This window comes from Rutilus rutilus (assembly GCF_951802725.1).
Source record: "Rutilus rutilus genome assembly, chromosome: 18".
Lineage (NCBI taxonomy): Eukaryota > Metazoa > Chordata > Actinopteri > Cypriniformes > Leuciscidae > Rutilus > Rutilus rutilus.
In genome coordinates, this window is record NC_140231.1 from 26684579 (window position 1) to 26700615 (window position 16037).

Sequence of the window (16037 nt, forward strand, 5' to 3'; positions counted from 1 at the left end):
AGAAAGCCATATTTTGATTATAAACCCCATACATTTTCCTGAGATGTTGTTGATTTAAGACAAACAATTTGAAAATGAGTCAGATTTAAACGATAATTACAGAATATTATAATTTTCCATAAGAGTGCTAAATTTTATCACTAAGGTAATGTCAGTCATTTTTAAAGACCAAGGAGAAGTTATTGTCATGGTGACACCTCCATGTATTTGTATCTCTGAAGCCCTGGATGTGCATGCTCTTTACAGGACATCCAGACTTAAAACTGTGACATGTGTGGTGTCAGAGAAATTCACTAAAATATAATGTACACTACAGAGGACAAAAGTCTATTCCTGGGTCCCAGGAGGATATAATAAACAATTCATTACAAATATCTAGGATTATATAGAATTTACCCTATATGCAATGATAGTTAATAGCCTGTAGAAATTAAAATGAATTTATAATAAATATGGAATAAAAATTGACTCAAGTTGTATGTAGTCATATAGCATGACAACCTCAACAATTTAAAAAAGCATTAAAAACTATTGGAGACAGATTGCATTTTATATTTTTATGAGCTTGTTTTTATTATAAAATACAAAATTCATCTGTACAGTGAAAACATACAACAAGACGTCATGGAAATTGGCCAGCTGCTTTGTACAATACAATGAACAAACCCTATAGCACTGAATGGCTATTTTAAATGGGACAAATTTATATAATCAATATTTATTTCAATCTTTAAATGCTTTTTTGGTCCAAAAATGGTTGAATTATGTGCGAATTAGCAGGGAAGCTTTATTGAACTCTTGCTAAAAAAAACACAAAAAAAAAACAGTAATGTACAATGAACAACTCGGGGAGGTTTATGAACGACAAACAGAAGTGAAAACCACTTTCAGGACCAAACAGACTGTGATTTGGAAAGTTAAAGGAGATGCAAACAAGTCTCTGAGTGTCTCAGTCAGTCCAGCATCATTCTCAGTCTACCACGTCTTCCCTATAGACTGGATGTGTTCCTTAGCTTTCATTCTTAGCGAGGCGATACTTGTGTTTCGTGGGTCTACCTCTTCTAGTGAAAATTTATCCATAAACCCCGAGCACTGATACGCCGGCGGAGGGGGGCACACCGCCCCGATATGGGGCAGAGGGTGGTTGAACGTGGATGAGCTGAGGAACTGTGGAGGGGTGTAGCTGGCTGGAACACCCTGCTGAGGGGTGATGAAGCTGGGCAGGGACTGCAGGGGAGAGCCGGAGGAAGAGATGGGTCCGGTGAGCCAGGGCTCCAGCGGCAGACCGCTACCCAGAGACAGTGGCCCTGATCTGGGGATGGACAGCATGGAGGACTCCTGCAGCTTGATGGAGCTCACCTCCAGTTTCTCTTGACGTCGCCACTTTGCACGGCGGTTTTGGAACCACACCTGAAATGTGACATAAGAAAGGATTTAGTTTATAACGCAGACGTTGCACATATTGAAAATTCACATTGTGAGGGAAGTTTAGATGCTCTTAATATGTAAAAACCCTTCAAATACACACACACACACACACAAAAAAAAAGGTGACCTAAAAATGGTAACATCTAAATTAACTGCTTTTAAGACGAAAAAATCTATATAACATGACTTAACCAACCTATATATATCAATTTAAAACTTTTTGGGTTAACCAGAAATAGCTCTTTAAGGTAAGAATGTACAGTCTACACTTGCAAAAATGGATTCATCTGTTTCCATAATTGATGTTTATCAATATATATATATATATATATATATATATATATATATATATATATATATATATATATATATATATATATATATATATATATATATATCTCAATTGCTTATGATGGAATCATAATTTACTTGACTTGTTATTTGAAACCCAATTAAATTTGATACCCTTTTCCCCTTGATAAAGGTTACTTAGCTGTCACTAAAATTATTTTCTAATATTTACTCATTTTAAATCAGAACATAAAATTCCAATGAAATCAAAGAGAAGGCCAAATTTACTCTGGTACAACACAAGAAAAAATGACTGATGTGAAATCTCTTATCTTTTTCTAATTTTACTTATATAGCCTATATATTATAAAAAATAACCTCAATTATAAATAAATAAATAAATACGTTGTTAAGTACTATCCTATTTTATTTTATTTGAGTTTGTATTATTATTATTATATAGGCCTATATATTTATATAAATATATATAAATACTTTTTTATTATAATAATTTTTTACTTTTATATTAAAAATAACATTTATTAGGCTATATTAAATAAATAAAAATTAACGAAAATGTTTTTGTTTTTTTATATATATATTTTTAATATAGCCTATATATTTTTAAGTAGGCTAACTAAAGAAACCAATGATGAACATGTAAAAAGAAAGGTCACATAAATAAGGCGAAATCCTATTTCTAATATGTGTCATTATCTTATTCTCAAAGTACAGAGCTCATGAAGCCCATCATCTGTGCTGCGCACGCGCTGTGCTCACCTGTACTCGAACCTCTGGCAGGTTCACTTTGAGCGCGAGCTCCTCTCTGCTGTACACGTCAGGATAATGCGACTTCTCAAACGCCCTCTCGAGCTCGTGCAGCTGAAATGTGGTGAACGTGGTCCGGTTCCGCCGGTGCTTTTTCTTGGGATTTTCATCATCCGATAATTTACCGCCATCCGCATCTGGATCCGGACTGACCATAACAGCAGATCTACACACACCTGTGGGAAAATAATGTAAAGTTTTCCTTGAGAAGGTGTGACGTGTTCATATTCTAGTTAAAAATCAGGCATTTTCATTATTTATATTTAAAAAAATAAAATAAAAAAAAAGTCATTAAACTTGCATTGGTAGGCTATATATTCCGTATATGCTAACATTGTCATTTATGTAATTATATTTTACAGCCCATCATTCTTTAAATAATGTAACTTTCTTTCTTTCTTTAAATTTCATTCAATTTTAACGTCTATTTCATTTACAATTTAAATATAGCCTATAAATTTTAACACGCCTAAAACTTTTCAATAAACCTTTCAATTTATATTAACAGCCCATTTAAATATGCATCAGATGTACATGTAGATTATTAATACCTTGAAAATGTAAGTTATTTTGCTATAAAGTGCTGCCAAAATGGCCAGTTTTAAAGCGTGAAAATGAAACTTTACGCATCTGTTTACTCACCATCAAAGTTCTTGGAGTTCTTAGAGTCCTTTTTCGGGGACAGCAAGAGCTCAGTGTCTTTGACGGGCTTTCCTGATCCATAGGAAAACGCCGGGTGGAACAAATTCTCTCCTTTAAATCCCAAAATGGATTCAATGCTGTGGATCCTCGTTTGGGATCCAGGACTGCGAACCAAGCGCGCGGATGGGGAGAGGCGCTCTTCCATGTCTTGGGACTGGGATCCAACAAGCTTCATCGAACGTTTTGATGTGGAAAAAAAAACAAAGTATGGAAAGCTCAGCTATATTTCCTATTCAATACACTCAGCAGCACATCAATTTCCAATATAGTCCAGACTGTCCCAGCAGAGGCAAGTCAAGCAACTTTCTCCAGTAGTGGTCCTGCACACACTGAGGATGCAGTGGCCCCCAGGGGCCTTATATGGATTCCCCTCGACCGGGATTCTATTGTGTGAGTGACATCCCCTTCGACACGTCAAGAAACGTCAGATTGGCCGGAGTGAGGGATGTAGTATTGTCCCTGAGAAGAGCATTTAACTCCTCCCAGAGATTCTTCTGCATAATGGCAGCTTTATAAACCGCCTTACATAAATCTTAAATAATCTTTTCCCACTCCAGATGTCTTGACCATGATGGCCTGTAGAAATGAGAGGAACTGGGGCTGGATTACATCTTTAAGGCCGAAACAGATCATAATTACAAGATCTCTGCACGCGCAAAAATAACATTAAAAACGTCAGTTTACAAAAATTCTCCTTGGTAACCACGTGCACCGAAATAGTTGTTTGTTAGGCACCAGCGTCATAAAAAAAGCTCACACAGTTTAAGCTAAAAGAGACAATGTGAAAATCACAGCTATGAGGTGACAGTAAAAGCGGAAAGTGTCTGTTTAGAGATTTCTATATTTGTTTCTAATTTTATTTGATTGATGTTTTGAATTCAAACGAGATCAATGTTTAAAGTAGACCTATTATTTGTAGGCCTATGAAGAAATTATTATAATAATGGAATTTGTATTAATTAAAATATATATAGGCCTATAAAACAAAGAGTTAGGCCTACTTATATTTTAAAATGGGTCTAAATAGCCTTAAATAAAAATAATAAAAATAAAATAAAACAAAACAAAGAGCCGACATTTAAAAATGTAAAACATTTACATTTAAAGCTCTGGCTTTCTTGGAAGATTGTACTGTAAAGGCGATAATATTCTATCCTATAAAAATAAAATACTAACAAAAATAACAAAGTTGGCTATTCATACAAGTTCTAGAACGTTATTTAAAGTCTGTTTGTGAACAGCAAAATATTGAAACCCTTTAAACCTGAATGGAATGTGCTCAGAATAGCCTTAAAATTTGATAAATTGGTAGGATTTAACTATTAGCCTATATCTAACTGAACTATCATAAGTTTTGGTGATCAAACATTTAAGAAGCCTAATTACCAGTCTAAACCGATAAAACACCGCCAAGAACTCCTTTACGCCTACACTTCGAGCATGGAGTGGCTTCGGCCATTAGGAGATTTTGTTACATGAACAAAACGCGATCTCAAGCAGCAAGCGCGCGACCCCTGAGAGCTGGCCTACAATTGAGGTGCAGTTAATTGGAAGAATTTGCAAACTTCCTCAATATTGAATGGATACGTGTAATTAGCTCCGAACAAAGATTGACAGCAGTCTGATAATCCGCAGGACACACGCTGGTTTGAGGGGATTACACACTTTCCCCCCTCTATCCAAAACAGCCCAAATCCTTTCAACCGCTTGGCTTTTCCCTAATTACAACAGATAATGTTGGTATTCCGAGATTTATTCAAAGATACACACACACACACACGAAAAACCAAACACCGCAAAATACAAGAACGTGTTTATAGGCCTATACTCAAACAATTATCTATCAGTCTACCTAAAAATACTTTAATATTATTTTCTGGTTAGGCTTTTAATATAAGAATATTTACAGAAAAGGGAAAAGTACATATTTTTAAGTAGGCAATTTTAAGCATGTTGTTTTTTATACCCATTTGGTTTGTCTATCTTATTATAAATGGCATGCCAATTTTTTAAAGTGCAAATTTCCACTAATATGAGGTCATATAATGCGAACAGACAAAATTACTGTTATGTCTACTGAAGGAATTTAACTTGTCCTAGACCTTGTAATCCTATTATCAGGTAATCTTAAAACTCCAAAAACATGCTCTTTTTTAATAACCACGAACTTAGAATCATTTAATATTTATTTTCTCCCATCTTGTCATCTGGTATTGCTAAATAAACCAACATTTTTCAGGCCCTTTTTATTGGATTTGGCTGTTTTCTTGTGCATGTAACGCTATAAAATATTTGCAAGTATGCATGTTATGGCCAAGAAAATCTGACAGACAATGACTTATTTTAAACTGATGCAGTTTTTCAATCGTCTGTTTTATTCGTCTGTTTACACATGAGACAATTGATCATATTCATGCCTATTTACCTCACATTACATAAGTAACTTAATACATAAGACTAAAGAATTCTAATAATCATTACAATATGCGCCAATGCTAGATGGTCTGCTGTCAAGAAAAGAAGAAATAACAGCATCACATTCACCTCAACCCTTGTGCAAAAAAGCAGGAGGGAGAATTAAACAGAGCTTCTCCTCTGCCTCTGGTTCAAGTCATTATATGTTTGTTAGATGTATTTACAGGTAAATATTGCAACATATGCACAAAAAAAAAAGGGAAAGAAAAGACACTACAACATAATTAACAAAACATACAAAAGAAAAAAAAGAAAATATGGGGCCAAGCAAATGACATTCAGAGAGGCTGAAAAGCTGATCAGATGTTGCAGCTTTGGAAATTAAAAATGGGTGACTGTCTTCAAATGAAACTTTAGTAACCCTTTACAATAAGGTCTCATTTGATTTTTGATTTTAAAAATGTATTCGTAAATGTTGGAATTAAGGTTAACCATGATGAATAAATGATGTAGAAGTATGTTCATAGTTCATTTTAAAGGGATAGTTCACCCAAAATTTTTAATTATATTATTAATTACACACCCTCATGTCGTTACAAACCCATATGACTTTCATGCATCTTTGGAACACAAATAAAGATATTTCTGTCCCTCCATAGACAGCTACACAACTACCAACTTGTGAGACACTTCAAGAAGTTCATAAAGAGGCTTTTATTCACATTTCAACATTGATCAGCGAACATAAACAGAAGCTCAACTGAACCTACTGATCAATGTTTAAATGTGAATAAAAGCCTCTTTACGACATGAGGGTGAGTGATAAATGACAATTTTCATTGTAGAGTGAACTATCCCTTTAACAAATGAAACCTTATTGTAAAGAGTCACCGAAACCTGAACAGCAATAAATCAATGCGGAGGGAAAATTAAGATACTGTTTTTTTTTTTTCCAAAAGAAACCAGGGCTGTGTTTCTCAAAAGCATTGTGAGCTAAGTTGAGCTAAGTTAAGAATTACGACGCTTTTGGGAAACGCAGACCTGGATTGTAAATGTGTGAATTTGCTAAATCATTACATGACAGAACACTTCTCCTCAGCCTTGGACTTCATCTCTGTCAGTGTAGCGCTGGCTTTCTCTTTTATCTGATCCATGTCCATGTTCTGTAAGTTCTGCATCTGCCCCAGGATGGAGTCCTTCTCCTCCTCCTCTGTGGCGTCCTCATCCACCATCTTCAGCAGCTCCTCGGGAACATCGACATCATCCCCTGCCATCTGGAGCATGTTATCGTCCTGCTCACTCTGAGGGGGGAATACACACAGGGAGTCAAACGGGGACAGAAGTCATGTTGTTACTGTTTAGGACACATTTACATTAGTGTTTTTTGAAGCTCGACCAGCCTTACATTGGCTCAACCAATGAATTTCAAGATTTGTCTGTTATACACAATTAGAATTAATACATATAAAAAAAAAAAAAAAGAAGGTTTTCACATAAAAGCCATTTTTGTGCCATAGAAGAACCTTTCAGTGGACAGTTCCTTAAAAGAGCCATTTTCTTCTTAGTGTAAAGAACATTTTGTTCCATGGATGTTAAAGGTTCTTCATGGAACCTTAGATGTAAAGAACCTTTATTTTTAACTTTATTTAAAAAAATTACTGATATTATTAATGTACTATATTTTAGTTTGATAATGTTTTTTATTTAATATTTTTAGGGGATTTTATGGTACTAAATTATATTTATGCAATAGTTATATTCCATTTATTACCTGTGAACCACTTTTCGAGCAGAGAACTGAAATTTGAACTTAAACCATTATAAATCTTGAATTTTGGAGCACAAACTTAAGACACTTGGCAGATAATTGCTTAAGTGTAAAAAAAAAAAAAAAAAGTGGTTATAGAAGTTTAACCCTTGTGCATCCTTGAGGACATTTTTGGCTTTTTCAGTTTTGTTTTTTTGATCACTTTGCCTGTGTTAATGCTAACTGCATAAAATTTGGCACGGGTGTGTATTTTTATTGGAATTTTACTATTTCATCATCATTTTCTTTAAAAAATCTATTTTGCACTAGTTACACAAAATACTTCCTCTCAGGACCTTAAGGACAAAAATGTCCCCATTGAAACCCATTAAAACTGCGATTTTTAATCCCTGTGCCGTTTAACTATAAAATGATGCAATCTTTTTTAATAGGCTTTCATTCTGTTGGCAAGGCTTCAAAATTGACATTTTTACCATTTTTTATCAGATGGTGCCATTTTTTCAGATTAGGCCTATAAAGCAAATACTCGCTTTATTCCTGTTTTCTGCTTCGGCATATTATAGAGCCAACTGGATAAATTATGCAACGATAATTGTGTGGGTTTGTTGGTATGGATGTCTAATTGTGGTTGGTATGTGTGTTATAAAAAAAAATGTGTTTGTGTGCATGTGTGTGTTTGTAATATTTGAGAGAGGAAAAACTCAACTGCAAATCGAAAATCCAATCACTGTGTTCACCAGTGGAGTTTTGCTGGCATCCAATGGGGAAAGTCTGGTACTGCGCCCAAACAAAATCTTACTGAAAGCTCATTTTTTGAGATATCATCCTCAAATTTGGAACACAACCTGTTTAGATTTATGGCTTTGAATTTATATCAGTTTTAGAGTTCCAAATGTTTCATAAAATATATATTTTATATAAAATATTGATTATAATGTTCATAAATATTTTTCATAAACTTAAACTTCTATAACATTTTTTTTGGTTGCACTTTTTTTCAATTTTTTCACTTCAACAACAATCTGCCAAGGGTCTTCTTTAAAATGAGACCAAACTTAAGTATTTGCTCCCAAGCATAACATTTTTATGAGAGTTTTTTGACTTGGACATTTTTGTCCCTTTTGGACCTATGAGTAAGTTTTTTTTTTTTTTTATGTTAACTGCATTAATTTTGGCACAGGTGTCTATTTTTATTGTAATTTTACTATTTCACCCCCATTTCATTTGAAAAAAAAAAAAATGTTGCACTAGTTACACAAAATAATTATATATATTTTATATAAAATATTGATTATAATGTTCATAAATATTTTTCATAAACTTGAACTTCTATAAAAAAAATTTGGTTGCACGTTTTTCACTTTTTTCACTTCAACAACAATCTGCCAAGGGTCTTCTTTAAAATGAGACCAAACTTAAGTATTTGCTCCCAAGCATAACATTTTTATGAGAGTTTTTTGACTTGGACATTTTTGTCCCTTTTGGACCTATGAGTAAGTTTTTGTTTTTTTGTTACTGTTAACTGCATGAATTTTGAGCTATTATAGAGCCAGTTGGATAAATTATGCAATGATAATTGTGTGGGTGTGTTGGTATGGATGTCAGAGTGTGGTTGGTATGTGTGTTATATAAAAAAAAAAATTGTTTGTGTGCATGTGTGTGTTTGTAGTATTGATAGAGAAAAACTCAACTGCAAATAACAAAGCCAATCACTGTGTGACCAGAGGAGTTTTGCTGGGATCCAATGGGGAAAGTCTGGTACTGCGCCCAAACAAAATCTTACTGAAAGCTCATTTTTTGAGATATCAACCTCAAATTTGGAACACAACTTATTTAGATTTATGGCTTTGATTTTCTAGCCGTTTTAGAGTTCAACTTGTTTCATAAAATATATATTTTATATAAAATAATATTCATAAATAATTTTCATAAACTTAAACCTATATAACTTTTTTTTGGATTTACTTATAAAAAAATTTTTACTTCAGCAATAATCTGCCAAGGGTATTCTTTAAAATGATACCAAAGTTAAGTCTGTGCTCCCAAGCTTCAACTTTTTATGACCGTTTTTTGACATGGACATTTTTGTCCTCTTTGGACCTATGAGTAACTTTTTTTAATTGATGCACAAGGGTTAAGCACACACCAAAAAAAAAAAAGTTCAATTTTTTAATGAAATATATATTTTCCAAAACAATTTTACTCTAAAACTGTGAGAAAAATCAAAGCCATAAATCTTAAAAAGGTTGTGTTCCAAATTTTAGGTTGATATCTAAAAAAAATGTACTTTCAGTAATATTTTGTGTGGGTGCAGTACAAAAAGTTTCCACTAGATGAAATTAGTTTCCCATTCTTTTCCCATTCCCAGGAGTACAATTTATAATTTTTACATTTTCAAAATCATGTCCATGATTTTTTTTGGGCATTCACATATCAAGTGCCAAAACCTTTACCAAGTTTCGCAGCATTCCGATAAAGTAAAACATTCTAAAAAATAAAAAAACGAATGACAAGAATGACCGAAGAGTACCAGAGGAGTGCATCAAACATTTTAGACTATTCTTAATTGTTAGCCATTTTGCATTAATGCATCACATATTGAAGAATTAAGAGAGAAACCGAAGCTCTAAAAAGACAAACAGATGTTGTGGAAAGCCAATATTGTTGGAGGTTTGCGCAGACCTCAGTTCACTCTCTTAATCTGGTTAGCTTATTTATTGGAAGTGCCGAGAGCTCAGAGCCACACAAAGCATCCATATGGGAGAAAATACATTTGTGTGTATGTGCATGTGTGTGAGCCAAATGCAAATTAGGAATTTTTGAGATTAATTATTTTCAACCCAATAAATATCTGTTACGGTAAGTTACTATAAAATTCATGTCACGCTGGAGGACCATTTGTGTGCACTGTAAAATGCTATTAGGTTATTCTAAATGCTGAAAACTTGGTGACCAGCATCTAAAACAAAGACTTTCCATTTTCCATACAGTTCAAAAGTTTGGGATCAGTTTTAATTGATTTATTTTAACACATTTCTATTCAGCAAGGACACATTAAATTGATCAAAAGTGTCAGTAAAGACATTTATAATGTTACAATTTTTTTTATATATATTTTTTATAAATGCTGTTTTAGAACTTTCTATTCATCAAAGAATTCTCAACAAAAAAAATTAATCACAGTTTCCACAAAAATATTGCGCAGCACATTGATAATAAAAATTAATGTTTCTTGATTGGCTAATCAGCATATTATAATGATTTCTGAAGGATCATGTGACACTGAAGAGTAACGATGCTGAAAATTCAGCTTTGCATCACAGGAATAAATTACATTTTAAAATATTCTCAAATAGAAAACAGTTATTTTAAACTGTAATAATATTTAACAAATTTTTTTTCTATATTTTTGATTAAATAAATGCAGCGAATGAGTGTAATAGACTTTTCAAAAGACAACCTCAAAACTGTAGTGTACATAAATAATCTTACAAACTGATGAAAAAAAAAAGTTAAAATCAGTTGTCAACTGAAAACCGACAAAGTATTTGAGAAAGGAGGGGGGAGCAAAGGGACTTACTTTAGGAAGCCGGTATTTTTCTCGTAGACAAACCCTCAGAGTCGCCCTCTCTGCTTTCTTGTGCAAGAAATCTGCATCTCGTTCCATTCTGTGGAAATGTTTTAAAAACACATTATCACGTGCTAAGAAGAACACAGAATTAAAAAAAAATTTTTTGATTAATACACTATGTAATACAGTACATGTTAAAAAAAAACATACCATCGGTAAACATGTATAATTCACTGGAAAACATGCATTGCACGAACATTTTGTTTAAAAATGTGTGCGTGACAGAACACTGTAGCGGTAGAATGACATGACCCCTGGGGTTTAGCTTTACAGCTTAACTCTAGATAAAGAGCTTCAGGATGCTTATGGCATTGTTCAGGCAGTGCGACGACTACACTTGAAGCAAAGCTAGTTTAGATAATAAAATCCTTTGCATGTTTGATCTGAAGCTACACTCAGATCTTCAGATGTTTAGATGTAATCTCAAAGCAGACATGTGTGTTTATTGTATGAATCATCTGTTTTTAACCTGGTCGTATTTCTACTTAAGTGAGCCTGCTGATGCTAGTTGTTATCTCATCTCACTTGAACATGAATAATATCAAATCTTAGGATTAAACTGGCAATAGTTTTTTTTTGTTGCTGTACAATTTGATCCGTATGATTTGAAAATCTCCTTATTGTCCCAATACGAAAAGCAACAAGCTTAATAAACTTAAATATAAATATTTTAAATACAGAACCACATACAGTGTTTCACAAAATGAGTAAAATGTACTTCTAAATGTATTTGGTTTGCTTATATAGTTTTTATGTATAAAAATTCAATCATGATTGGTACCAAAAAGCAAATGTTTTTCCTAACTGGAATGTGCAGCATCAATCCATGTATTAATCTGGTTATTTAACCATATTCCCATATAAGCAGCACTGAATGATAAACACTGTGAATTTCAGTATCACAAAGATTTTTTTCTAAGATAACTCTGACTTTAATTGTTGCACTTCAACAGTGAAATGAAATGTCTTTTTAACAAAAAAAAAAGGAAGGAAGATTTGAAATATGCAGAGGTTCATAATTCTCCAATACTTTCAATACTCCCTTGCTACCGTGATTGTTTCTAAAAATAGCATTATCCAGCTCAACAAGGCCAGGATAACCCACGCTAAGCTCTGCTCTCAGGACTGATTAGCAGCTAGCATCTGACGCTTGCTCTCTGATACCAACATGGAGTCCGTTCGTCTTTAATGGTTGACGTTCTCATCTTCTTCACACCCTGAGATAGTTCAGGTGCAGGTCTTAGCATGAATACATCACTCAGATGTATGAGCTTGCATCACTGCTCATGTTGCCTCATGCATGTTAAGCTGCACTTTGCAATAGAAATCAATGCAGCTTTTAATTTTAACAGCCTAAAAGTGTTTCTGTAATGCATCAACACCTTTAAGGATGGAAGAAGGATCCAAAACAGTTGTCATTGGGATAAATAATACATTGATCCCACTAAGAACCAAACAATCGATAAAAAACAAACTTAAAAACATAATATACAAGATGCCATATGCATGTTTTTTTCCCCCACTTACTTTGTCAAGGTCATTAAATGATAAATATGCAAGGACAAATAGGGCCAGAGAGGCCCGAACTTTACTTACTTTTCCTCCACTACTTGTTTCTGGTACTCCTCATATTCTTCTCTAGTCATGCCGGCGGCCGCTGCGGGGTCCTTGGGGGTCTCCGCCTCAGCCTTTTCCTCTCCTCCTCCAAGTCCCATTCCCTTGAGTGGGTTCCCAACCATACTTTTGATTAAAAACGCCATTATTTACCCCGTTGGAGGCTCTAGCTTGACGTCAAATTGTGATTCCTTGAACTCTTTTGGTTAAACTCCTTATAGTTTCCAGTAGAGACGTCCCTCAGATGGATTGTTGGTGGTCTAATTGGAGCTAGGCTAACCGACCTGCCTGTCTGTTATCAAGGACACACTGTTGACTAGAAATGGCGGCCAGGGGGACCAAAAAAAAAAAAAAAAACCGTTTATGGTGCAGCCATAATCTGGATTAAGATACAGCCGTCTACGCTGAGAGGCAGATGGCTGTGTGCTTTCTCTTTTCCACACAATAAAAGTGAAAGAACCCAATGTATTTATCAATCATAAGCTGTAACTAGAGGGAAAAAAAATATCAGTAGTAGTCACCGATCAGAGAGAAAACTATGAATTTTGTGTTTTGGAGATTAGGTTGGCGTCCGCCATTGACGTCACATTTGTTGTATCCACCCACTGACTGCTAATCACATTACTTAATGAGGGACTGACCAATGCAGCTAGTTCCCAGATTTTCCATTTATACCCCTTCTGAGCCCAACGAAGCACAGCTACAGGATTACAAACCTGTTTATCTGTTTCACAGGATGTGGATGAAGACGAGGAGCTGCAAATTTACACACCATATTTACTAGCAAACATCCAGGAAGTGGTTCATCCGTTCTTCAATACTTGTCTGTTGAGATGTTTCAAGAAAAACAGATAATGGTTATTAAACATGACATTAAATACCATTTAAAAAAAAAGAAAGAAAAAGACTTACCATGGATTTCTGGTGGTTTAGTTTGTCATCCAACGTGACCAAACTGGTCTTCAGTGTTCTAGCTGGTCTTCCAGACTGGCCAAGATGGTCTTCTTCAGGTCGTCTAGTTCTTCAAAGATGGTGTTCAGCTAATTTAGCTGAGCTGATCTTCCAGACTGACTTAGCTAACAAACTTTTTAAAATCTTTTAAACTTGACCAACCTGGTGTCAGGTAAGAAGCACACAACTTCAAACTGTTCAGCTGTTAAATTTTGCACGGTTTAAACAAAGAACAGATCATTTCAGACATTCAATTCGCCAAGTAGCATATTAGCGTGTAGCATAGCATTCACACATGGAGCAGCATAAACTGAAAAGAACTACTGAAAGGTCTCGTTTAATTTTATCATTTGCAGTTGACAAGTACATCAGGTCAATTTATCTTGCAGTTTGACTATTGTCTTACAAAACAACTCTTGAATGTTGTGAGCTAAATATCTCTTAAAGCTCTGACACATTGATTGTCCTGCGTAAAAACAGCTTAGGTGGTGTACCTCAGACTGATTTAAGCTGTTTCTACCATAAGACTTAAGTTAGATTTTGCATGGTTTAAACAAGAAATAGCTCAGTTATCAGATATTGAGACAATACACAGTAAGCATCTTCGATTCTTTGACCTCCCATGACCTTTGTAAATTAACTCAACAGTTATTGATCCTTTGACCTAAAAACGACTATTGCGCTTTCATTTTGTAAGGTGATTATGTCCCTTCCAAGCTTTGACACAATGATTGTCCTGTGGTAAAGGTGGGATACCTACGAACTTATTTTATTATTCACAGTTGATGAATTCAAAGAATCAGGTCAATTCATGTTGCATTTCGATTATTGTCCCTCTTTTGTGGGACAACAGTCAAACTGCAACTTGAATTGACCTGATACACAAAACTAAACAAATTTTGTGAGGCGAAGCTGAGATTGCCTGTCCAAGGTGAAGACACTTAAAGCAACAAGGACACCATTGTGTCCCCACAGTCCAATAACTGTTCCATTATGAGTCTATTGGAAGCATAAACATGGCGAAAACAAATTATTCCTGAAGGAAAGGTCATTTAAAGAGTGGATTGTTGTGCAAAAAGGTCTTAAAATTGTAATTTTCATGGTGACAATACAGTTGCCTTGGAAGACAACTACTATTCATACAGGAAGTTTGAAGGTAAAATGCAAATATAACCTGAACGTCACTTAGCACTAATAATAAATTAATCCAAAGTGTCCTAAACTAACTAGGTGAACTTAAAACGTATTGGAGACCATTTTAATTTGTGGCCAATTTAGACAGCTTGTGCTCCCATAGGTCCAGTGAGCTTGTGCTGGATTGATTGCACAGCATGGTGGGATGGAGTGACAGATGTGCTAAACGTACACGCCATCCCTCCATGTAATCCCCTGAAAAGAGAGGGGAGGGGGTGGGGAAGAGAGCGAGAGTACGTGATCATCTGAAGCGTAGGGCAGTGATCGAGAGCGAAGAGAGACAGAGGGAGGGAACGGCTGGATTATCAGCACTAAGAATCATTGGCATATCCCCGTGCAATTCTCGAATGTCACAAAAGGACGCTAGTAAAGAGGACGCTGAAAGCCTGTATCATCCACACAGTGATTCCGTAACTTCCTGAGCATAATTATTTATTAATATTGCATAAACATTTTAAAAAGCAAATTACGCAAACACTAACTTTCTATATGTATGGCGTATTTAACATCTGCTGGCTAGTTGGGATACAAAAACAAAAAACAATGATTTGATAGCGCCACAAAAAAATAAATAAATAAAGCTAATAATAAAATTAAATAATAATAATAAATAAAATAAAATAAAAATAATATTATAAAAAAACAAATATAATATTAATAAAATATAATATATATAAAAAAATCTAAAAATAAAACAAATAATATAAAAATAAAATAAAATGATATAATAAATAATTAAATAAAAAAATAAAAAAAATAATGTAATATGATAATGTAATATACTATACTATAATATAATACTTACAAGTAAGCTACATTTCTAATATTTCCCATAACAAAATACTTTTTTTCAAAACATTCTGGATTGTAATCGCTCCCGTTCCTTTTCCTCACCATTGACAGAAAGCCTTTAAACCAACATGCAATCAGTTGTTTGTGATGATTGGAGCTGAATGAAGGTGGAGAAAGTGTGTTAAAGCCCTCTGTCTCTGATCTAATCCCTAACGATGGCCCGGGTCACAGAAGCTTCTATAGAGCAGCACTATGGCTCACGGCTGGGTTCCTTACATAATCCCCGGCATGAGGCCGTCCCTGTCAGACAGAGTTACATCTGCATCCAGGAGCTCAAAGCTTCCGCACTTCTGTACTCATTTAGACACTATGATGAGCTGTGAATTATATTACAATATACTCTTGTAACAGGCTTGTAAAACT

General features: G+C 34.5%; 2 protein-coding genes across 2 annotated transcripts; both read right to left on the minus strand.

The window, feature by feature from the left end:
- Nucleotides 1–536: 536 nt before the first annotated feature.
- On the minus strand, nucleotides 537–3732 carry rx3 (retinal homeobox gene 3). Its single transcript, XM_084388372.1, has 3 exons — nucleotides 3190–3732; nucleotides 2500–2723; nucleotides 537–1410 (listed from the first exon to the last, which is right to left on the minus strand). The coding sequence occupies exons 1-3, from the start codon at nucleotides 3422–3424 to the stop codon at nucleotides 976–978; spliced, it is 894 nt and encodes a 297-aa protein (XP_084244498.1). The 5' UTR covers nucleotides 3425–3732; the 3' UTR covers nucleotides 537–975.
- Nucleotides 3733–5594: 1862 nt separating this feature from the next.
- On the minus strand, nucleotides 5595–13319 carry cplx4a (complexin 4a). Its single transcript, XM_084387381.1, has 3 exons — nucleotides 12660–13319; nucleotides 11013–11100; nucleotides 5595–6965 (listed from the first exon to the last, which is right to left on the minus strand). Exons 1-3 carry the CDS (start codon nucleotides 12821–12823, stop codon nucleotides 6738–6740), a joined length of 480 nt encoding a protein of 159 aa, XP_084243507.1. The 5' UTR covers nucleotides 12824–13319; the 3' UTR covers nucleotides 5595–6737.
- Nucleotides 13320–16037: the final 2718 nt, after the last annotated feature.

What these genes read in the sequence shown, in the direction of transcription:
- rx3 (XM_084388372.1), bottom strand. Translation starts at nt 3,424, where the DNA reads ATGAAGCTTGTTGGATCCCAGTCCCAAGACATGGAAGAGCGCCTCTCC. An exon ending in GAACTCCAAGAACTTTGATG is followed by an intron (nt 2,724 to 3,189) that starts GTGAGTAAACAG and finishes ATTTTCCCACAG; the next exon opens with GTGTGTGTAGATCTGCTGTT. An exon ending in TGCCAGAGGTTCGAGTACAG is followed by an intron (nt 1,411 to 2,499) that starts GTGAGCACAGCG and finishes GTCACATTTCAG; the next exon opens with GTGTGGTTCCAAAACCGCCG.
- cplx4a (XM_084387381.1), bottom strand. Translation starts at nt 12,823, where the DNA reads ATGGCGTTTTTAATCAAAAGTATGGTTGGGAACCCACTCAAGGGAATG. An exon ending in AAACAAGTAGTGGAGGAAAA is followed by an intron (nt 11,101 to 12,659) that starts GTAAGTAAAGTT and finishes ACATTTCCACAG; the next exon opens with AATGGAACGAGATGCAGATT. An exon ending in AAAAATACCGGCTTCCTAAA is followed by an intron (nt 6,966 to 11,012) that starts GTAAGTCCCTTT and finishes TTCCCCCCTCAG; the next exon opens with AGTGAGCAGGACGATAACAT.